The sequence below is a fragment of the Brachionichthys hirsutus genome, chromosome 15 (genome assembly GCF_040956055.1).
Source record: "Brachionichthys hirsutus isolate HB-005 chromosome 15, CSIRO-AGI_Bhir_v1, whole genome shotgun sequence".
Classification (NCBI taxonomy): Eukaryota; Metazoa; Chordata; class Actinopteri; order Lophiiformes; family Brachionichthyidae; genus Brachionichthys; species Brachionichthys hirsutus.
The window spans coordinates 11,224,521-11,244,744 of NC_090911.1; the positions used below are offsets into that span (position 1 = coordinate 11,224,521).

The following is a 20,224-nucleotide window of genomic DNA, read 5'->3' on the forward strand; positions in this document are numbered from 1 at the left end:
ACAACGCAAAGAACGAGGACGTCCTCGTCGTGTTTTCACTGTGACCTCCACCTCGTTGCCTTTTATCCTGCTTCTGGGCTCGCAGTCCAGGCGTGAGGCGTCCAACCGAATCCCCTCTGTAGCCCCGTGATGTCCGTATCGTGCATCGTATCGATCAGAGCCTCGACGTGAAAGAAGCAGGATGACCTTCGCCCTCAGCGGCAGCAGGAAAACAGACCAATTCAGAGCGTGACGCATATAAAAGGACGCTTTCCGTTCTCGTTCCAGTCCTTGGAGGGGGGGGGGGGGGTGGGTTCTTCTGCCCGTCACTAATGTGTTTTCCATTTCAGCTCCTTCTGTCATCCTGCCGGTACCTAATAATACATCTCTGATAAATATGTACAAAAAAAAACAAAAAACGTGGGTCATGATTCAGGTTATGTAGAAAAAAACTAAAGGTCTTTTCTTTTTTTTATTCCAGTATTCCACTCTGGGCCGCTCTCGGGAGAGAAAAGCTCGCCACCCTTCCTTCCTCCCCCCCCCCCTCTGGACGAGCCGATGGTTTTGGGACGCCGCGGCGGCTGCTACACGTTGGTCTCCAGCCCGTTCATGTCCACAGAACAGTGGTCTTTGTCCCTGTGGTCTCTCTTGTGGTGAGACGAGTGCGAGTGCTTCTTCTTCTCTGTCGGCCGGATGCCCTCCTCCAGCTGGATCAGGCGGGCCACGTCCGGGGAGAGGTGGTCCTGCTTGCCCCCCGGCAGGTGTGGCTGGAAGCAGCCGTTCTTCTGGTTCTGGTAGGTCATCATCTGCTGGATGCTGATCATGGGCTTGGTTTCACAGATCAGAGGAACCTGGAGGAACGAAAGACTCGGTCACACAGACAGTTTGCGTTCTGAAATGGAATCTGTCGAGCCGTCCGCCGTGACGGAACCAGCTCGGAGGAGGAGGTCGACGAGGAGGAGGAGGAAGGTGGACAGAGGAGAAGGAAGTGCAGGAGGAGGAGGTCGACGAGGAGGAGGAAGGTGGACAGAGGAGAAGGAAGTGCAGGAGGAGGAGGTCGACGAGGAGGAGGAAGGTGGACGGAGGAGGAGGAAGGTTGACGGAGAAGGACAAAGAAGGTGGACGAGGAAGTGCGGACGGAGGAGGGTGGAGAAAGGGAGGAGGAGGCGGAGCAACATGCGTGTTCTCACCTGTTCTCCCTCTTTGACGAAGTCTTTCCGGCAGATGTGAGCCATGATGCCTGTGGCCAGGGCGTCGCCCATCACGTTGACCATTGTCCTGAATCGATCCCTAAAGGGTTAAATCAAAAGCTTCATGCAGTAATACTGCTCCTAGTACAAACGCCTCATGCAGTAATACTGCTCCCAGTACATCAGAGGTTGTACTCGGTCCATTCGGGGACGGTTAAACGCTCCGTCCACGCCATCGGCGGATTCGAGCACTCGGCTACTCAGATGAATTAACGTTGACTTACAAAGCCCAATCCACGGCGATGATGAGGGAGATGTCATCGGTGGGCAGACCCACGGAGGTCAGCACGATCACCATGGTTACGAGTCCAGCCTGCGGGATTCCGGCGGCACCGATGCTGGCTGCAGTGGCGGTGATGCTGAGGACAAACGGAGCGTCTCATGCGGGGAAGTCTGGCGGACACGAGTTTAGTAAAGCTCAACTTCTCCTCTCCAGGTCGGAGGAACAGAACCTCCTTTGAGGAGGTAATGAAAACATCTCGCAGGCCCGGTTCTAGGCTGTAATCCTGAGGTTAAGAACTAGGAGATGATTTCTCACCCGGTTTTTATTCAACTTTTTACTTAAATCCAACGGGTTCTGAGACTCTGGACCTCTGGAGGCTGGGTTTTGGGTTAGCATGCAGATGGAGCTGCTCCGTGGTCGGCAGCCAAACAGCAGGGGGAAGAGGATGCCGCATGAGGGGGGGGGGGGGGGAATTATTATAATTCTGGCGTGACAAGAGAGATGAGTAATACAGGTCATACGGGTTTTACCCGCCAAAGGGATTAAGAAGAGATGGTCGCATTCTGCAGCCACGTGGAGCGGCCCTGCCTAATGGTGCGGGGTCGGGGGGGGAGGGGGGCTGGCCGCCGGGCCCGCGGTGGGCCGAAAGGTGATGTAGGTCACAGTTAGGGGCCGGCGGCGCTGCTGGGATCGGAGGTTCTGCTAGTCGGGGGCTTCCAGACTGATTTAGTAGAAATCAGATCAGACTAAGAAGCTCAGGAGTCATAATCTGTGTGACATTTACATATATGTGTATCTAGCAAATCCCATAATGTTTTTTATTAATTCAGAATTAAACTAAATGTGTGACGTTTAGATTAATTCAGAACACAAGCACGGCGGATCACTTTGTGACCCAGATTAATCGGTACCGGCGGCGGAAAGGCCCGTTCATCGTTCCTCATTTGGAAAACGAGACGAGAATCTGCAGATTTAGTTATTTTGAATGAAACATATTCTTAAATTAAATTCAAATTCTATAAAATGATTCGTAAACGCACCCAAAACCTTTTTTTTTTAAAGAGACGGTAACCCTGGTGACGTCACCGCGGTTATTTTTCATCTCTACAAATCTCTTTTTCAGATCCGCAGATTACAGAACTGTTTTTCCCAAAAGGGAAAAATATTCCCAGTGACGAATGACCCGAATCTGGAGCGAGAAAACAACCGGAGCGGCGCTTTGAAGTTTCTTTCAGCAGCCCCCCCCCCCCCTCTAAACGGATTCCATGAAACGACCTTTGGAGCTCTACCTGATGGTGATGATCTGCCCAAAGTCCAGCTCGTAATTATTCACTTGGGCGATGAAGATGGCCGCCACGGCCTCGTAGAGCGCGGTGCCGTCCATGTTGATGGTGGCGCCGACGGGCAGCACAAAGCGGATGATGCGTCTGTCGATGTGGTTGTTCTCGAGGAGGCACTTGAAGGTGATAGGCAGCGTGGCGGAGCTGCGTGGAGAAGGAGACGACCGGCGGTGAATCGTAAACACGTGGAGAAGGCCGGCTTCGTGCGTTTCTTCGTTTGCGTCAGCAGGACTCTATTATTTTGCTCATTTCCGCCTCACAATGAGTTTGTGAACGAGAGAAAATGAGACGGCGGCCCAAGAGACGCTTGGAGGAAGCGTCGCAAGTCCAGACGAAAGTTCAGACGCGGCGGCGAAACACGAAGTCTCTGCTAAACAACATCCGCTTTCATCCAAGGCGAACTGCGTCATCGAATCCATTTATTCTAGCGGTGTGCAATCAAAACAAGCCCGCCTTCGATACGGCATCTCTTTAAATTGCTTTTTTTTTCTTTGCCGGAGCTTATTATCTGGATTTCATAATAGCACTCAGTGCGCTCGGTTGGCTCCCTAATGGAAGATTTCATATGAACAAAACAAAATAAAAATATCACAATATCCTTCATTCATTTGTTCCTTGGTTCAGGGACGAGGGGGATGAAGGAGAGGCGAGGCTGGAGGAAACAAGGGCGTGGTCCATTTGTGATCTTTTTGGATCTTTGATGTGTCTTAAGTGACGACAATAAACGAGAGATTCATTTTTGCCTCTTAAATAAAACACGCTAATACAAACGGCCTTCCTGCAGCGTCTCCCCCGGGATCAGCGATGCAGTGCGATGCGTGCGATTACACAACGGCCATTATCGCGGGCGACCCGGTTAAATCCTTTCGATTGATTACACGATTACAGCGATTAGAAATCCGATGAAGCCTTTTTTATTGTGAAGCGGCGGGGGGGGGGGGGGGGGGATTTCCCTGCACTTACCTGGAGGACGTGGCCAAAGAGATGAGCAGGGCCTGCAGAATGCCTCGGATGTAAACGATGGGGCTCTTCTTGGTGATGAAGAAGTACATGGCGGGGAGGATGAAGAGGCCGTGCAGCACTAAGCCCATGACCACCGTAATGGCGTAAAAACCCAGCTTCTTCCCCATGGCGGACGGGTCGTCCATCTCCAAGATCTTCCCGGCAACCAGAAAGACAATCCCAAAGGGGAAATACCTGAAAGGGAGGAAGACGAGCAAAATTCATGCTCATGAATTTCTATAAAAATAAAATTACAGCATTTCTGATGGATCCAAAGAATCGGGAAGGGATTACATTAGCGTCAAGACCAGGGGTGGGCAATTGTTTTACACGGGCCGGTCAGAGTCAACCAAAGGGCCGTATGTGGCCCTGGGGCCTTACAATTCCCATGTCTCACCAGATGACGATAGCGACAATCTTCAAAACGGCCTCATTCAAACTCTGGCAGAAGTTGACCAACGCGCTCCCATTGGGTCCCATTCTTCCCAGCATTATTCCTGGTTTGAAAAGAAACAGATAGACTAATGAGAAGGTTCGTCCCTGCTGTCCTCCGGGACGGACATCGTGCAAAGACGTGTGGTATCCATGACAACAACTTACCCATGGTGGCGGAGAAAATGACAATCCCAAGCACGTTCATGCCCTCGCTGGTTCCGGGGGAGGTTTTCATGATGACGTCAGGAGGCGGCGTGAGATCCAGGGAGAAGTTCTGGATGTCCGTGCCGTTGTCGTCCTGGACGCCGTAGATGTAGACCCTCCGGGTGGTGGTCTCGTCCAGGAGCTGCGCCACCGTCGGCTTCGGGATGAGCTCAGCGGATGTCTGGGTTCGATACTTGGAGAAAACAAAGAATGGCAGCGTACATTCTTGCTAAAGGTTATACGACGTATGTATGCTAATTATGACAGCTCGTTAGCTCATGCTACCATCAACATTGATTGTTTTTCTCTTACCTGTTGAAACGTAGCTTGAACCAGGTTTGCTGGAAACATGTTTCTGGGGAAGATGAAAGCCAATCGTGTTATAAGATCAGCTGGCAGGTGGAAAACATACTCAAACGTGTTCCTGAAATTAAAAATCTAAAAGGCAAAAGAACAACTTACACATCCTGATTTAATATAAACATGTTTTGGAAATTATATCAACAGAAATCAGTGAGGTGCATATATTCTGTAATCTATTGTTATATTTGTCACAAACAGTCGTGTTTGGTATAATGAATGCGCCTTGCACTGGCAGGAGATTCCAATCAATCAGTCAATCAATAATTCCGTCTTCATTTCTCACGCGCGCACACACACTGGATTCACTCATCGCTCGCCGTCCACGAGGTTTTAACAAACGGAAATCATCCGCAGAGGTTCCGTCCTCTTCAAAACAAAGTAGAACAGCAATAATCCATAATCCATAATCTAGAAAGGGATCGGAAATGTCACTTGGAGCGGGAAGTAGGCGGGAAAGAAATTCACTCTGGATCCACCCACCTCGATTGTGAACTAGATTAGAACTCTTACCGAATGAGGTCCAGCAAGGCGTCGGCCGAGCTGGTCATCAGCTTCTTGCTGTCCTCAGAGTCCTCCTTCTGCGCGGCCCCACCGGGGTGGATGATGTACACCATGAGGATGCCAACCACCACCGCCACGAACGTGGTCCAGAGGTAGTACGAGATGGTCATGATGCCCAGGCGGCTCGAGCACTTGGCGTCCAGGGCGGCCAGACCGGACATCAAGCTGGAGACAGACGGGGGAGGACGTGGAGTCGGCGTCAGAAGACGTGGGGGCGTGATTCTGTCATTGGTTGAGGCTTTTCTTTACATATAATGGATATATTGTAAAAATGGAATTATTCAATTCATTCACCAGAAATCAGTCATAAAGGGGTCCGATGTGAATTATCATGCAACATGTCTTCTGGATCTGATCCAGAACGAGGTCAGGACATTTTGTTTGGGGGGGGGGGGGCGGACATTGAACCCCATCTGTGAGGGTTGCCATGGTAACATTTGCAGCAGGTTGATTTCTGCCCCTGCACAGCTGCGGAGGCGTCGTTGGACGGATCGAGACGCACCTGTTACCCGTCTCACCCGATCAGCTGCTGCCTCCTTTAACCTTTCTCTCTGTTTATTCAGGTGCTCCTGTTCTATGTGTTGTCCCGTATTCCCGATTCTATCTTTAATACCTGAGGAAACCGGCGTAAATGTAAACGATAAAACCATTTTGTTTTGGGGCCCTTTCATTAATATCTCTTTTATTTCCTCCACAAAGGAGGAATGAAAAATGTGCAGCTCGTGCTGGAAGATATTTCTCCCTTTGGTGCAGCCGCCAGAACGAAGGGGCACGAACTATTCCGGGTGGTGGGGGGGGGGGGGGGGGTCGGATTATCTCCGGCGGGCCTATCAGAACGCTTGGACCGCAAAAGCTGAGGTGAGTCGATGGCACAATATAAAATAAAATATCCCCCTTGTGAAATGTTAATGTTAGATAAACTGTTTCAGCTTTATTGTGCGACAGTGAATGTCCAGATGTCGTTCGTCCCACAGTTTCCCCATCGTAGGTCTTTGGGGACACTAAACTGCAGCCGGGAGAGTTTTCATTTGCTATTCCAGGGATTTACCTCGTGACCTAACCCTGCTTCTAAATCTAATAATAATATCAAAGTCAAACGTGGTATTTTAATGAAACTTGCGCACGAGTCCTCTTATTTGATCCTTTGTGATCAACTGAGGCGATCCTGTGATCCTGAGCCCCCCCCCAGGTTGGACACCAGAGGTGAACCTGCGGCTGATCGTCTCAGGTTGTTTCCGGCCCCCCCCCCCCCCCCCGGCCTCCATCCTGCTGCATTGTGTGTCATTTCTTTGCTGAGATGATGAAAATCAATTCAGCATAAATCTCTCTTTCATCCGACCGACCGAGCTGAACGACATCGTTTGACCTGCTGTCACAACACGGTTCTGTCTTTTATCTAAAGGTTAAAAAAAAAGAGAGATTCTACATCCCATAATGGAAAGAAAAAACTCTATTAAGACAAGAATCTAGCATTCCATAAAGGAATGTGAAATCAAAAATGCTCAAATGGCATTTTGTTGTGCAACCGGCATAACAAATAATAAAATCTATTAAGGCATGAATTTGCCTCTAAATGGGATGTAAACGCACGTTTGGTAAATTAAACATTCATTACTTTTCAGAATTAGCCGGCAGTGAATTTTTTTTTTCCGTTTCAAAATTGCGTGCTCTGGGTACGCAGAGTACACAGAGTACACAGCTGGAAACTAAAAATCATTCAACCCTCATTTCACATGAGGCTTGTTGTCGAACTGTCTCCATCGCTAAGTGGAGCATTTTAAATATTTGATCTTCCACTTTCGGCACAAAATCCAACTTTTAATGGCTCCCTCAGTGTTAAATAATTACACCCCTGGAAACGCGAGAGTCGCATTTGTAAATCGGATGCTGTTGAAACGTTGCTAACCTTCGTCGCTCTGCTTTAGCTGCAGTCCCAACAAGGCCTAAAAGTAGGCTCCCCGTGCTAACGCTAACATGTTCAACACCGCTGACCCGAAAGCACCAGACAGAACCGGTCCAGGAGCCAAAAAACAAAACCCAAAATCCAGTTTTGGATAATATTTAGTTTTAATTACATTCTCAAAAGAAATCTAACATGCACGGGGAGCATAAAGAGGAGCGGCCATTGATTCTGCGTGACGCGCTCGCGGGATAATCTGGTTTCCGCTTTGGCTGCTGCGCAGATGGTACTGGGAGAAAAAAACAGAAAAAAACAGAAATGGGGACAGGCAGACTCTGGAGCTGGGGGCAGATATTCACCCCTAGATAAGCCCTAGTGCGCCGTGTCGGTGATGCGTCCTGTCTCCATGCGCTCTGCTGTCGCCGGTGGGCCGGCTCAGGAGAGGCCACAAATGTGCCACAAACGATCCCAGCTGGGAGATGGGACCGGTTGGGAACGCACCGAGGGAGCGATGGGAAGGCCGCCTGCGTTGCAGATCCAACAGGCGGCCCGGCGCTCACGCTCGGATTGCTGAATGTTTGCTTTTCCGTTCCCCGTGTGCTGCAGGGAACGTCAAACAATCCGCCCGCCTAGTCGCAATCGACATGTCTGACGCTGCTCTGAAGTTAAAAGAAGGGCAGGCATCCCGGGGAGGGGGGTGCATGATATTTTGTACTGTGCGCTTAAACATCGCAGATAAAGACAGAAGAGTCAGAGACAGAAGCCGTAGAGCGATAGAAGGAGAGACGGACAAATGGAAAGAGACAGCGTGAGGCAGGGAGGATTAACTTCTCATCCAGCCTTTGCTGTTGCACAGATTGTAAGTAGCTTATTGGGCAAAGCGCTCTGCATGTAACCGGTGCGTGTGTGTGTGTGTGTGTGTGTTAGACATGACTGACTAGGCATCGTGACTCCTTACTGTGGGGGTAACCGAGGGGATTTGTGGACTCGTTTATGACATGTTAGCAGGTTTAATTAGTGAAGTAGACGTTGCTGCAGGTGATTGATTACTTTCCTCATTAATGAGGTGTGATTTACCCACATCTGAATATCTGCCTGCCCGGTCCGTGGACTATAAATCCACGCACATCACCGTTACCCTTCAGTTACCGCTCCATCAGCCACCACCACCACCAGCAGGTTACAGAGCCTGCTGCTGCTGCTCATCCCAGATGTGAAATTAAAGCTTGCACCTTTAACTCGAACCACAGAGTGTGTTTTCATGTTCAATATTTCTACTAACAGCGCTTACCTTGATACCACAAGAGGCAAGATCAACATTTTCAGCATCCTCATCAGGAGCTCTCCGGGGAATTGGAAGTACTTCACTTCCTGCAAGTGAAGGGGGGCGAGAAAACAAAGTCCAAATTTGATTCTAACGGCAACTTTTGTTTGTCAAAATTATGCAAATATCCTCATTTGCATTTGCGTCGTCTGCAGTGGGAGGTGCTAAATGGCTGACTAGCATTTAATAACGAGCCGTTAGCCAATCGCTGCAGTGCTGGTGCCATTAGGTGAATCAAAACAAACACATTTAAAATGATGGCCGAGCGTTCAGCGCCTGGTTTTTGATTTCCTGATTCAAAGGAAAGGAATCTTTGATAATACAACCAAAGTATTTACAAAGATTTCAAACCCTTTACATTGAAACATTTATTGAATGCCAAATGTTAAACAGGCGCTAAGCTAAAAAAAAAAAACACACAACAACACAAAAGTGAAAAGTTGGTTAAATTTAAGTACTTCACATCTGTGCAGTGAGATGAAGCGATAAAAGCGAGCTTTTAGTCCAAAGGCCTGGGGGTGGGTGTGCAGCAGGGGCGGAGGTGCACGGTGCCGTGTGCCGTTTGTTTTTATTGTCTGCGTGCAGGAAGGACAAGCTGTTACCTGAAACAGTGTGGAGCAAACTGTCTCTGCTTGAAAGCCTGGCTTTGTTGTGAAAGTGGCTTGTTACTCACTGCATTAGCATTGTAGCTAAGCGCTAATGAGCCCATGCGTGCAGCCATCGGGGCGTCAGAAGCCAACCCATCCCTCGATCCGCCATTGTTCACTTTCAAATGTATTTTGCCCTTAAGTTCTGATTCGAGGCTCCAGCTTGATTTCATGCATTGATTTTTCACTCTGAATCTTTGATTTCTTCTTCTTCTTGACAATCTCAAAGCGCTCGGGGGGGGGGGGGGGGGGGGGATTCATCGCCCGGTTGCCTACAGAGATGTCACTTCTCTGTTCGATGGCAGCCCCCTAGTGTTGTTTGAATTCCAACGACTTCATTCCTCCCCCCATTCCTTTTGGTGAATTATATAAGTGAGCACGGGACGGTACGTTGTTGACCTGACGTCTCCTGCGTCAGACTAATCTCTCCCGAATGTCAATCCCTTTCCTACGGACGCGCTGAGCCTCACGGAGCCGCAGGGCGACCTGAGCGCCTGATTACATCGTGTTTCCTGCTTAAAAGAGGAGAGAATGCCATTTTCTTTGGGGGGGGGCATCTATTTAAATCACAATATGCCTGGAACGGCTTTTGGATGAGCCCGAACTTTTATGCTCTTTTTGGAGCAGGCTGACATGTTGTTTTTCTCGACAAACCCCCCCCCCCCCTCCCCCTCCGAAAAAACAAAACAAAACAGGGGGTGGGCCGAAAGAGAGAGCAGCTTATTAAAAAAACAGGCTGAAAGCATTATTATTTTAAGTGTGTGTGTGTGTGTGCGCGGCTCAGTGTGTACAACGTGAATCCATCCCATCTGGGGATAAAACACAAAGTCACAGGGGGGGGGGGGGGGGGTTGTGGCATTTGACCTGGCCTGGGAGGGCAAAGTTCCAATCGCATCCAAGTTTAGGTGAATTAAACGATTGAGGTTAAGCACAAGGAAGATCAAGTCCAGCCTCTGGGACCTGAATGGGATCGAGCAGGAGCGGCGTCTGAACCCATCTCGCCGTTTATGAAGGAGACGGGGGAGGGGGGGGGGTCACAAATGGGGTGGTTGAGGTGGGCAGCTGGGTTGTGTGAGGGGCAACCAGGGTGGGGGTGGGGGGGTCACAATCGCCGACTGACCTGCTCGGAGAGCTGCTTGCCTCTGAGGAAGAAGCCCAGCAGGCATCCGATGACGACGGCCAGCACGGAGAGGATGAGGAGTCCGTTCTGCTTACACACGTTCTTCACTCGCCCCCAAACTTCCTCCAGAGCCACCGCCATCCTCCTCCTCCTCCTCCTCCTCCGCCGCCACCACCACCTCCTGCTGCTGCTTGTCCTGGTCCCGACGGCAAGTTCTTACTCCCCCCCCCCCTCAGAGAAAACACCGGGAGCAAGCGCCCACTTTTGATCTTTTATTCGGCCATGCAGAGCCAGCAGCCGCCGCCGCCGCCACCCCCCAGGATGAAGCAGTGATGCAGCGACAGGTGAGGCGAGATCACAAAGGTCACGCCAGAGGAGAAGATGAGGTCAAAAGCAAGGGGACTGAGAGGAAGAGGAAGAAGAAGAGGTTTAAAGAAAGAACGTTGGGCTGGTGTGGAGTAAAAACGAAAGAGGTAGTCGTCCAAAAGAAAAAGCACTTCAGGAGTTTCTGTGCCTCCGAGCGGCTTCTTGGTTATTCCATATGAAACTAAAAGCATCACAGACTGTCAATCTGTCAACCCCCCCCCCCCCCCCCCCCCCCCACACACACACACACACACACACACACACACACACACACACACACTGCCCCCGGTGGCCAACAGAGGGCCCTGCGACAGCTGGCGGTATATTGTCATCAGGGTTAATACTCCTATCCTATTACCCCCCCCCCCACTCGATGTAAGGCTGGATTAGAGAGCTCTTTGAACAATTGGACGGTGGATTGTCCCAGATCACGCAAAGAGAGAGAGAAACAAAGAAGAAAACAAATTACACGGCAATTCATACGTCAACAATGGAGGTGGGCGAGCTCGCCGTGCAAAAGGAATAGTGTGTTTACTGTATGCCATTAGAATGAAAAGAGTTCATACTGCATTCACGTGCACGCGCCCCCGGGCCAGACGTTATTCCGAGCAGGATTATATCGTTGCTGGACGGAGAGAAGTCCGACCCGGCTCGCTCTAATTGGTTCCATTTCTCAATGTTGACCCTCGTGCGGATTTATGGGTGGAATAAAGAGAGATCTTCATTAAAGCGAGGTATAAACAAATAAATAATCCCAGAGTGCGTCTGTCGGTCGCAGCCAATCACAGCAGGGCAGCTGGAGGGCGGCGGTCGAAGGGAGCGTCGGCGATTGCGTTCCGGACCTGGCTTTTTTTTTTTGCTTCCACTAATGATCACGGCAGGGAGGAGCCAATTCGCTGGCGAACGGGTCAGGGGTTTGACCTTTGGGCTTCGGTGGAGGAACGCCCGAGTTCTGCTCTGCTTTACATTTTGTCTGAATTCGGGGAGTCTATCAGATTTTGAATGAAACCTTTAACCTCTGCTGAACCCCCCCCCCCCCCACCTCAATCCTTTGTGAGAGAGTCGGGCAGAGGCCACCCCGCCGCTGCGATGCGTGACTCGCCCCTGGCGTCGGGATACTCGCTCACAACTAGCGGCGTGCGTCCCCCATAACGTTGTCCTTCTGCATTCTCAAATAATCCACTTCCTTCTGACATTTTTATTTTGCCCGTTGCTGGATTGGACTGCATGGCGGAGATAATCTGGGATTAGAGCGAGCCGCCAGGCCTGGTGTGTTTCTCATTTGTTCTGCAGTGCAGACATGTTTAGCATCTGCAGGTCATCAGCTGTTACAAACGGTCACGGCAAGATGTCACCGCTTTGACCTCTGTGCATGCTAAACGGTACATTTAGACAGAAGTAATCTGTCAAATATACTACATTTGTACTGAATACCAATTGCCTCGTGTATTGTATTTGTATTTGGTGTTACCATATTTACTTTATTGTTTGGGAAATTTAGGGAAATACCTTTTTAAAACATACCTGGATCCATTAAAGTGCAAATAAGGGCAATAAATAAGAATATCTAATAAAGCCGGCTCTCCATGCCTTGACTTTTAATAAAATCCAAAACGTTAACATTTATAGACCTTGTAAAGATTATAATTTTGGAAATTTTGTATATTGTTTTGAAATAAATATATAGCCTCCCTCTCATTTAAGAGTTCTGCTTTGAATTAAAACACGTAAAATAAGATACTGTCAAGATAAGATGCATTTCTGTTTTAGGGATAAGTTAATAAATACTCTGTCAAAGTTTTTTCATTTATTTTTTTATTAAAATGTGAAATTAAAATGTAGATTGAAATGTAAAAAAGCAACCAAAAACTCACTCATTCATTCGAGGACGAGTGAGGTTTCTTTGGTCCCTGAATACTTCAAGCATATATTATATAATATCTGATTTATATTTGATCCCGTCTGTTGTTCAAAGAGCCAGAACCGATTGATCAACGACTGCTGTGCTGCTCAGGAGAAGATGCAGAATGCTGCTGTCATTTTGTGAATAGACCCCCCCCCCAGTCGTTATATATCTTCACTTGAAGGATTACTTCACTTCTTGGGAGACTTTCTTCGCTGAGAGAGATCAATGCTGGTCATGACGGATGAGGAAGCCGGTTTATCCCGGCTTTCCGAATGACCGATGAGACCAGTTTATGAATGCGCCTCCTCAGCACCAGTTTATTCCCTCGTGTCTCGTTACTGCAGGATGAGCAGACGAGACTCAAGAGGTCTCATTTAGAAACGATTTGAAAATGTCACATATTAATGTATCCTTTACGTTGGACTGAAGTTGGACAAAAAGTTCTTTCGGCAGTTTGATGTCTTCAGGATGAAGCATTAAAAGGTTTTATTTTGTATTTTTTTTAATCCTAATAGATTCAATCTGTTCCTAATCCTGCAGACACAGACTCCTTAAGAATGTCTGCATGGGGACAGTGTCTGGGGACAGGGTCTGGGGACAGGGTCTGGGGACAGGGTCTGGGGACAGGGTCTGGGGACAGGGTCTGAGGACAGGGTCTGAGGACAGGGTCTGTCCGTCTGAACGTTTTGTTCCATTTTTCTGGGGGAATGTCCCGCAAACGAAATAAAAAAATAAACAAAAATAAATAATTCAAATCAACCAATGAGCGCCGTCAAAACGGTTCAAACCACGTGCGCTTCTGAGTAGAGAGAGCCAGCATGTGTGTGTGTGTGTGTGTGTGTGCGTGTGTGTGGTGTGTGTGTGCGTGTTCTCCCCCCCTCCCCTCCCCGTTGGTCGTTCCATCCTCTCCTCGGATGGCTCATCGCGCAGCGAACCGGAGGCGCTCCGGACCGGCGACGCGCTTCTCCTCCCTCCCGCTGCGGGCAGCATGAACACCGGATGCAGCGGCTACTCCGCCGCCGGCGGCGCGTTCGTGGACGGCTTCTCCTGCCCCGGACCGGGAAACGCCGCCACCGCCGTTTACTGCTGCGGCTTTAACGACGTCAAATACTGCTGCGACGACTCCAACAGCTTCTTCCCGTATGAGTACGGCTACATGTGGTGGCTGAGGTGAGGACGCCGACGTCTGGGTGCTGGTTTTACACACTTATGTAATTCATGCAAGTCTTCTTTATTTTACATTTGGTGAGTAATTTTGTTTTAAACACTGAGAAATGTCTCTGAACGTGTCCCCACTGGTCCTCCGGTCCAGCGTCGGCGCCCTGGTGGGTCTGTCCATCGCAGCCGTGGTCCTCCTCGCCTTTCTCATCACCGTATGCGTCCTCTGTTACCTCTTCATCGCCGCCAAGCCCAGTCGTCTTGACAACGGCCTTCCCCTGAGAGCCCCAGGTAGGTGCCGTCATCAGAAGTTTTCTGCACCTGCAGCACCTTCTGCTTTTAAGTTGCCCCCCCCCCCCCCCCCCCCCTTTCTGTGCCGAACCTCCACGTGCAGCAGGAGACGCCGGTGCAGGATCCAGCCTTGGACACCCCGCCGGCCCCCACGGGTTCCGAAAACACACGATGAGCAGGAAGCTGGACTGCGACAACCAGCCGCCGGACCCCGATATCCTGTTCCAGAGGTGTTTCACGCCAAACATCGCCAGAGTGGAAGTGGGAAGTCCCCTGTAGGAAGAGTGGCGTGCAGGGGAGGGGACATGGAGGTGGTGAGAAGATACGAGCCCGTCTGAGTGCATCAGAAAACCACATGCAAAGAGTTCTGAAAGGCTTCAATGGATCTCCTTGTGCACGGCGTCCACCGCCTCCTCGCCGCTGTCAGTGTTGTTTCGCCGCCACGCAGCTCTCGTTGAATTTGTGCGATTGCGTTGCGTCTGTATACGTTCCTCTAGAAAGCCAAAGATTGAGCTGCAGGTCTGCACGTCGACTCGCCTTGTACTCAGGGACTCTGGACGGAGGATCCACCGTGTAACTTTACACCGTCTGCGTTTGCGTCTTCGAGATGGGAGTCGTCTCGTAATTGCCGAAGCGTTGACTCCAGGCGGAGGACGAAGATCTGCCCCCCCCCCCCAAGCCGAAAGCAGTGGACAGCCCAAAAAAATAAGCATCGGCAAATATCCGTGCAGAATTTTGGAGATCTCTCGACCAGGCATGGGCAAACTACGGCCCAGGGGCCACATGCGGCCCATTGGGCTTTGTAATGCGGCCCGCCGAACTTGTCCGAATTAATTAAACTAATTAATTAAACTAAACCTCATTTTCCCTGTAATGCTACTGGAAAAGGCCAGATCCTTTCATCTAATGCCCCCCCCCCCCCCCCCCAGCGAGCCCACCCCTGATCGAGATGGAACTGACCCTGAAAAATAGAAAACGACTTATTTCTGCCAAACTACGCTACGTTTGTACTTTTGCTTTTTACGACGGCTGTGCCAACGTTCAGTCTCTTTTTGTCCAATCCCACTGGATGGACGGGTCGTCATCCTCCGACGTCCTTCTTTTCGAAATGACACTGTGAATCCCGTGTGGGAAGAAATCTGCTCTCGACTTTGGAAAATAATCCAAAGATCAATGAAAAATGGTTTTCACTCAATCCAGATGTTCGTTTGACCAAAGACTGAAAAAGCTCTCCTCTTGCGTTTGACTGCGGGAAGAAACGCACGCTCGACGCTCGCGTCTCGCCGAGCAGTTCATTCTTTCTTGAGACTTTAAAGTGCCCTTGAAATTTTGTATCTCAGAAAAATTCTGTATTTCTAGTCGTGCAAAAACGTAACGTCTCGTATTCCCGATGTTTTTTGCGTGTCGATTGTTTTGAAACTGACCTCAAACGTTGTTTTCTTGCCCAACAGTCTCATTTCCTTCACAGAAAGGCAGCAAAAGAAACTGAGGTAGAAATGTAAAGAGCCTTGTTTGTCCCCGCGCCAAAATATCTGTGTGCAAATTCATACAATAAATGTCGTCGCCGGCTGTTGGAATATTTACCGCCGCCAAACGGCGTTTTGTCTGTCTGTTAGCAGGATTATGGAAACACTGCTGGAAGGATCTTGATAAAAACAATCATGGTCTAACTTAGATCCCATCTGTATACAAACAAAATCCAGAATTTTTCGTTTACTTATAACAGAGGCTTTTAAGAAGAAGAAGAAATATTGTAAAATATGCATTCAATTCACTCACAAAAAATCCCAGTCAAAGTGGTCCGGTATGAACTATCATGAAAAATGTCTTCTGGATCTGATCCAGAATGAGGTCCGGAAAAAAAATATAAATTTTAACATTACAAACTCCATTTATGGATTCAAAAATCAGTTAAAAATACACATCAACTCTGATTCACTTTTAGCTTTTATGTTTTACCTTTCATGACACCAAGAACAATCACCTTTTGGTGATGATCCAGATCACCATGGGGACTGTGTGAATCCAATCAGTAGTGGAATGAGCTGCTTGGTGGAGGTCTGCGCTCTCCGAGTGCTTTTCCCGTTTGTCAGATGTTTTGCAGAGATCCTTTACTTGTTAAATCTAGAATGTTGTCTGCTCAAAGAAGTGTTTTTAAAAGCAGTAATCAGTAAAACCTGGATCAGAAGAAGCATCCTGATTACCATGCAGCGATATTCTCATTCCACCGCCACGCTGAAAAGGCCAGATGTTGCAGATGCAAGACAGAATTTGCAGAGCGTGCAATTTACACAGTCGAGTGCTGTGGAATTTAATCAGGCTTTCGACGCCCTCAAATATTCCAACTGCAAAATCCTATAAACACGGAGAATATTAAGAGCGGATGATATGAAATAGTCTCCTCTTTCCTAACCCTGACGACCTTACAATGATGCAGCGATGCTTCCATCCTCAGACGACACTGAGAATAAAGCCGAGTGGGTTAAGTGTTAATGGATCTCCTTTCACACTCTGAATACGAAGTACTCTGCACAAAACTCAGGATGTACTGTACTCCAAGCTCCTCTGAAAGCACCCAGAAACACTATTTCAGCCCTTTGTGTGAAGCTGCAGGTATTTAGGACAGACGGTGCATTGTTTGTGAAGCTCGACAGCAGCCCCTCATTATGTTACTTTAGAAAAAGTTATTAGCAGGCATTACTTTTCCATTACGAATTTATTTGCTATCGCAAACTAGAAAAGCACTCGGGGAGCACGGACCTCCCCCCCTCCTATATTGTAATTTACACCAACAATAATCAGTAAAGAAGTATTTTGGATCTCAACACCATATTTAGGAGCCGCCCAGCTGGTCAAAGACTACAAATGACATTAAAAGGACTTCACAACATAAATTTAACAAATAAATGTCCATAAAGTTTTTTTTTTTTTTTACACAAATTAAGAGGTTGTTCTGACGATGGATTTGTTCATATATATAAAAATCATTGTAGTGGAAGTGATAAAAAAAATAAAAAAAATGGTGAGACGACGTAAAGATGTGAAGCCGGAGTCGTGACGTCACGCGGAGTGACTTGTGTGATAACAGCGCCACTATCTGGCCTCTGAGCAGAGATGCAACCAGTGTGAAGATTCATCCAAAGGATTTCCGGAGCCGAGATTGAATTATTGAAAGAGTAAATTCTGGAGAATATTTTCTTTATTTTTTGCTGTTTATAGATAAATAATAACAATAAAAAAAAACGTCGTGTGCTTCATTAACAGTTAGAGAAAAGGCATTAAGGAGCAGAAATGGATGTTAAAACTCATAAAGTTACTCATTAACGTCTCCGTCTTAAGGGCTCGGCGCAGGAAGAGGGACATTATGGGATGTAACCTTTGCCCGACAGGTCGCTGTTTTTTTTTCTCCCCCCAACAAGCAGCTGAGGAGGAAGACAAAACAGCAGACAGAAGACAAAACGGTCACAAACACCTGGTAGACGCCCCGTTTGGTTCAGGTAAGACACTTTTAGGTTTGTGTTGTGAGTCGGGGGCCACAAATCCGGGCCTCGGTGCTGCGGGTCGGACGGAACCGGTTCTGTGTCGGTGTTTGCCTGAAATAATAGAATATCCCAAAATCAAATCTACAGAAGGAAATCTGATTCCTGGATTCTGCGTCTTAATCCTGCCTTTCAGAAGAGGCTCTGTTTGGCGGCCCAGGAACATGAATAACTACAATCGTGAAGCGACTCAATCTATATCATGTGATAGATTCTGTTATTTGTGACACAGGTCAGATGTTAATATTTAATTCCCAGTACCAGAAGACTCGTGATTGGTTGACTGATGTTTTCTCGTGGATTGCAGATTAATTCTAGTATATAATATAAATTATTTATTCTGCAGGATGTTTAGCGCTAATATTTCGGGGGGAAAAAACAAAACAAAAATTTTATTTATTTCGATATTATCACCTGAAATTCCAATTTCAGTAAAACCCTAAAGAAATAGTTTATTGTCGGTGAAATATTCCTTCCGAGCCTCAGTCCCACTCTGACCAGTATAGATTAGCAGCAGTCTGACGATGTTTGGGTTTCCACAGAGATGGGCCGCTGGAGCCGCAGCCTCTTCGTGGCGTTTCTTCTGTGTGGATTTCTCACCAGAGACGCCCGCCCGAAACCTTTAGACGACGAAGAGGGGCACAGAACCCACCAGAGACGCCTGCTGACGGACAGAAACCCGTCCAACAGGTCAAACGGAACTGCAATCCGAAGTAAGCAGGGGTTGGATCATTTACAGTCGTTGAAGTATTTACAGCTGGGTGTGTTTGAGGAACCTTGGACTTTACGGTTCTCCTTTTACAGCAAGTTTCTTCCTCTCTTCCCAGTGGCAGCCGACCCGAGCGAGGGCAGAAACTCTCTGGACTGGACCTACATGGCGGCGGGGCTCGCCACGGCGCTCGCCGTCGCTCTCCTCATAGTGACGGCCGTCAAGTTCCGCCTCTTCCATCGCTTCCTGGCCAGCTACAGACACTCCCTCCTGCAGGAGAGCGACGGGGTCAGCCAGTACGGACAGGCGGACGTGTACTTCCCCAGCAGCGTCGCCGGCAGGATGCAAACGATCGGGGCGGCGAGAGAGCTGGGAGGGGAAGACGACGACGACGGCTTCATCGAGGATAACTACATACCGACCAGTGAGAGAGTAAGGGCGGAGAAGGAGAGGACGGAGGACGAGGACGAGGAGGGAGACATGGAGGACAGCGATGACGATGATATTCAGTTCAGCATTGGGTGATCGGGGAGGGACGGCGTTAAAAAGAGAAGCAATCACTTCAAATACACACACATATATTTATAAATATATAAAATATATGATAATAAGACACAGTTAATCATGAATAAGTTCACTCGGTTCCTGACACGATTGTTGGGATCTCCGATTAGAAAACGGGAGACGATTAATAAACCTGGAGTTAAAATGAGTCACTTTAAATGATGAGATATTGTAAATATGCGTAATAGAAACTCGTTTGTCGACTGATGTTACTGTTTATTATTGATGGACTCGTTTTGATGACAGGAGGACACAGAAGCAAAGATTATCTGCACACAAGATAACAATCTCTCCTGGGTTGAGGCAGGAAACGGTTCCTGTAATCGTTAGAGTTCTTCTACACGAGTTGTTTCCGCTATTTAAAATGTTCTAATTTATTTCTTGGAAAAATGAATTTAGATGTTTAAATGCTGGAAGTCGCTCGTGAGGAATGAATATGTTTCGGTCCAGGGAGGAAGGACTGAGCGGGGAATTATCTTGACACTTAATTATCTTTGTTGAGGCCTGACTCTGAAAGAAGGTGAAGATTCCAATGAAGCAGAAACAAAAGACTTTTCAGAATGACAGAATGTTTTTCTACATATAAAGTAAAATTATTATTATTATTTTTATCACAAATGTACTTCATGAATAAATCTCCAGATCACAGCCTTTCATTCTGTTTATTGATTTAAATTTATATTTGAGTCGTATCAGATCAGGCCGGTCCTGCTGGAGGACGCCCCCCCGCTGACCGCGTTCCCTCCCGAGACGCTGAACACCCTCACAGCTCGACTCCCCGCCCGGTTCGTTCTCCTCCTCCTCCTCCTCCTCTGCTCCCTTCTTCTTCTAAGGCAGAGAAACGTGCCGTAACTCCCCACGGCGGCGGCCACGGCGAGCCCGGCAGCCATCAGCACCAGACCGGACACAAACATCTCCCCGCTGTCGTGACCTCTGCTGCCGACCGTGCCCACGAAGAGGAGCGCCGTCCCACAGAGCGTCACCGCCAGCCCGACGGCCGCCATCAGCGCCGGGTCGGCCTTCCCGCCGCTCTTCAGTTGGTTGATCCGACGCCGGCTGCGCACGCAGTTCATGTCCTGGATGGCGGAGCTGAGCAGCTGCTTGAGCAGAACAGCCAGGGCCAAGAGGCAGAGGGTGGCCCCCACGCCCAGGCGCCACTCCCCGGACGGGCCGGTGGCGCCGGAGAGGAGGCCCACGCCGCCCAGGCCCAGGCCCAGGACGAGGACCACAGAGGCGCAGTAGCACAGCAGGGAGTGGCGAGGGTCTCTGGACCACCACAGCTCCACTTGATCCTCCAGCACACGCTGCTGCACCAGGGGGCGGGGCCGGTAGGAGGCGTGCAT

At 48.8% G+C, this 20,224-nt stretch overlaps 3 protein-coding genes across 3 annotated transcripts; 1 reads left to right on the forward strand and 2 right to left on the reverse strand.

The window, feature by feature from the left end:
* Nucleotides 1-563: 563 nt before the first annotated feature.
* On the reverse strand, nt 564-10,489 carry slc1a7a (solute carrier family 1 member 7a). Its single transcript, XM_068749080.1, has 11 exons — nt 10,349-10,489; nt 8,549-8,628; nt 5,307-5,522; nt 4,746-4,788; nt 4,395-4,626; nt 4,192-4,291; nt 3,756-3,989; nt 2,742-2,936; nt 1,454-1,588; nt 1,170-1,269; nt 564-830 (listed from the first exon to the last, which is right to left on the reverse strand). Exons 1-11 carry the CDS (start codon nt 10,487-10,489, stop codon nt 564-566), a joined length of 1,743 nt encoding a protein of 580 aa, XP_068605181.1.
* Nucleotides 10,490-13,608: 3,119 nt separating this feature from the next.
* LOC137905046 (protein shisa-like-2B) lies at nt 13,609-14,348 on the forward strand. The gene is made up of 3 exons (XM_068749268.1): nt 13,609-13,790; nt 13,933-14,069; nt 14,173-14,348. Exons 1-3 carry the CDS (start codon nt 13,609-13,611, stop codon nt 14,346-14,348), a joined length of 495 nt encoding a protein of 164 aa, XP_068605369.1.
* Nucleotides 14,349-19,573: 5,225 nt separating this feature from the next.
* On the reverse strand, nt 19,574-20,224 carry tmem125b (transmembrane protein 125b). Its single transcript, XM_068748958.1, has one exon. The coding sequence runs from the start codon at nt 20,222-20,224 to the stop codon at nt 19,574-19,576; it is 651 nt and encodes a 216-aa protein (XP_068605059.1).

Excerpts from the sequence above, each read along its gene's own strand:
- slc1a7a (XM_068749080.1), bottom strand. The coding sequence starts at position 10,489 with ATGGCGGTGGCTCTGGAGGAAGTTTGGGGGCGAGTGAAGAACGTGTGT. Across the intron at positions 5,523-8,548 it reads TTGCCTCTTGTGGTATCAAG|CTTGATGTCCGGTCTGGCCG; the intron begins GTAAGCGCTGTT and ends GTCTGTCTCCAG. Across the intron at positions 4,627-4,745 it reads TTCAAGCTACGTTTCAACAG|TATCGAACCCAGACATCCGC; the intron begins GTAAGAGAAAAA and ends GTTTTCTCCAAG.
- LOC137905046 (XM_068749268.1), top strand. The coding sequence starts at position 13,609 with ATGAACACCGGATGCAGCGGCTACTCCGCCGCCGGCGGCGCGTTCGTG. Across the intron at positions 13,791-13,932 it reads GGCTACATGTGGTGGCTGAG|CGTCGGCGCCCTGGTGGGTC; the intron begins GTGAGGACGCCG and ends CCTCCGGTCCAG. Across the intron at positions 14,070-14,172 it reads CCTTCCCCTGAGAGCCCCAG|CAGGAGACGCCGGTGCAGGA; the intron begins GTAGGTGCCGTC and ends CTCCACGTGCAG.
- tmem125b (XM_068748958.1), bottom strand. The coding sequence starts at position 20,224 with ATGCACGCCTCCTACCGGCCCCGCCCCCTGGTGCAGCAGCGTGTGCTG.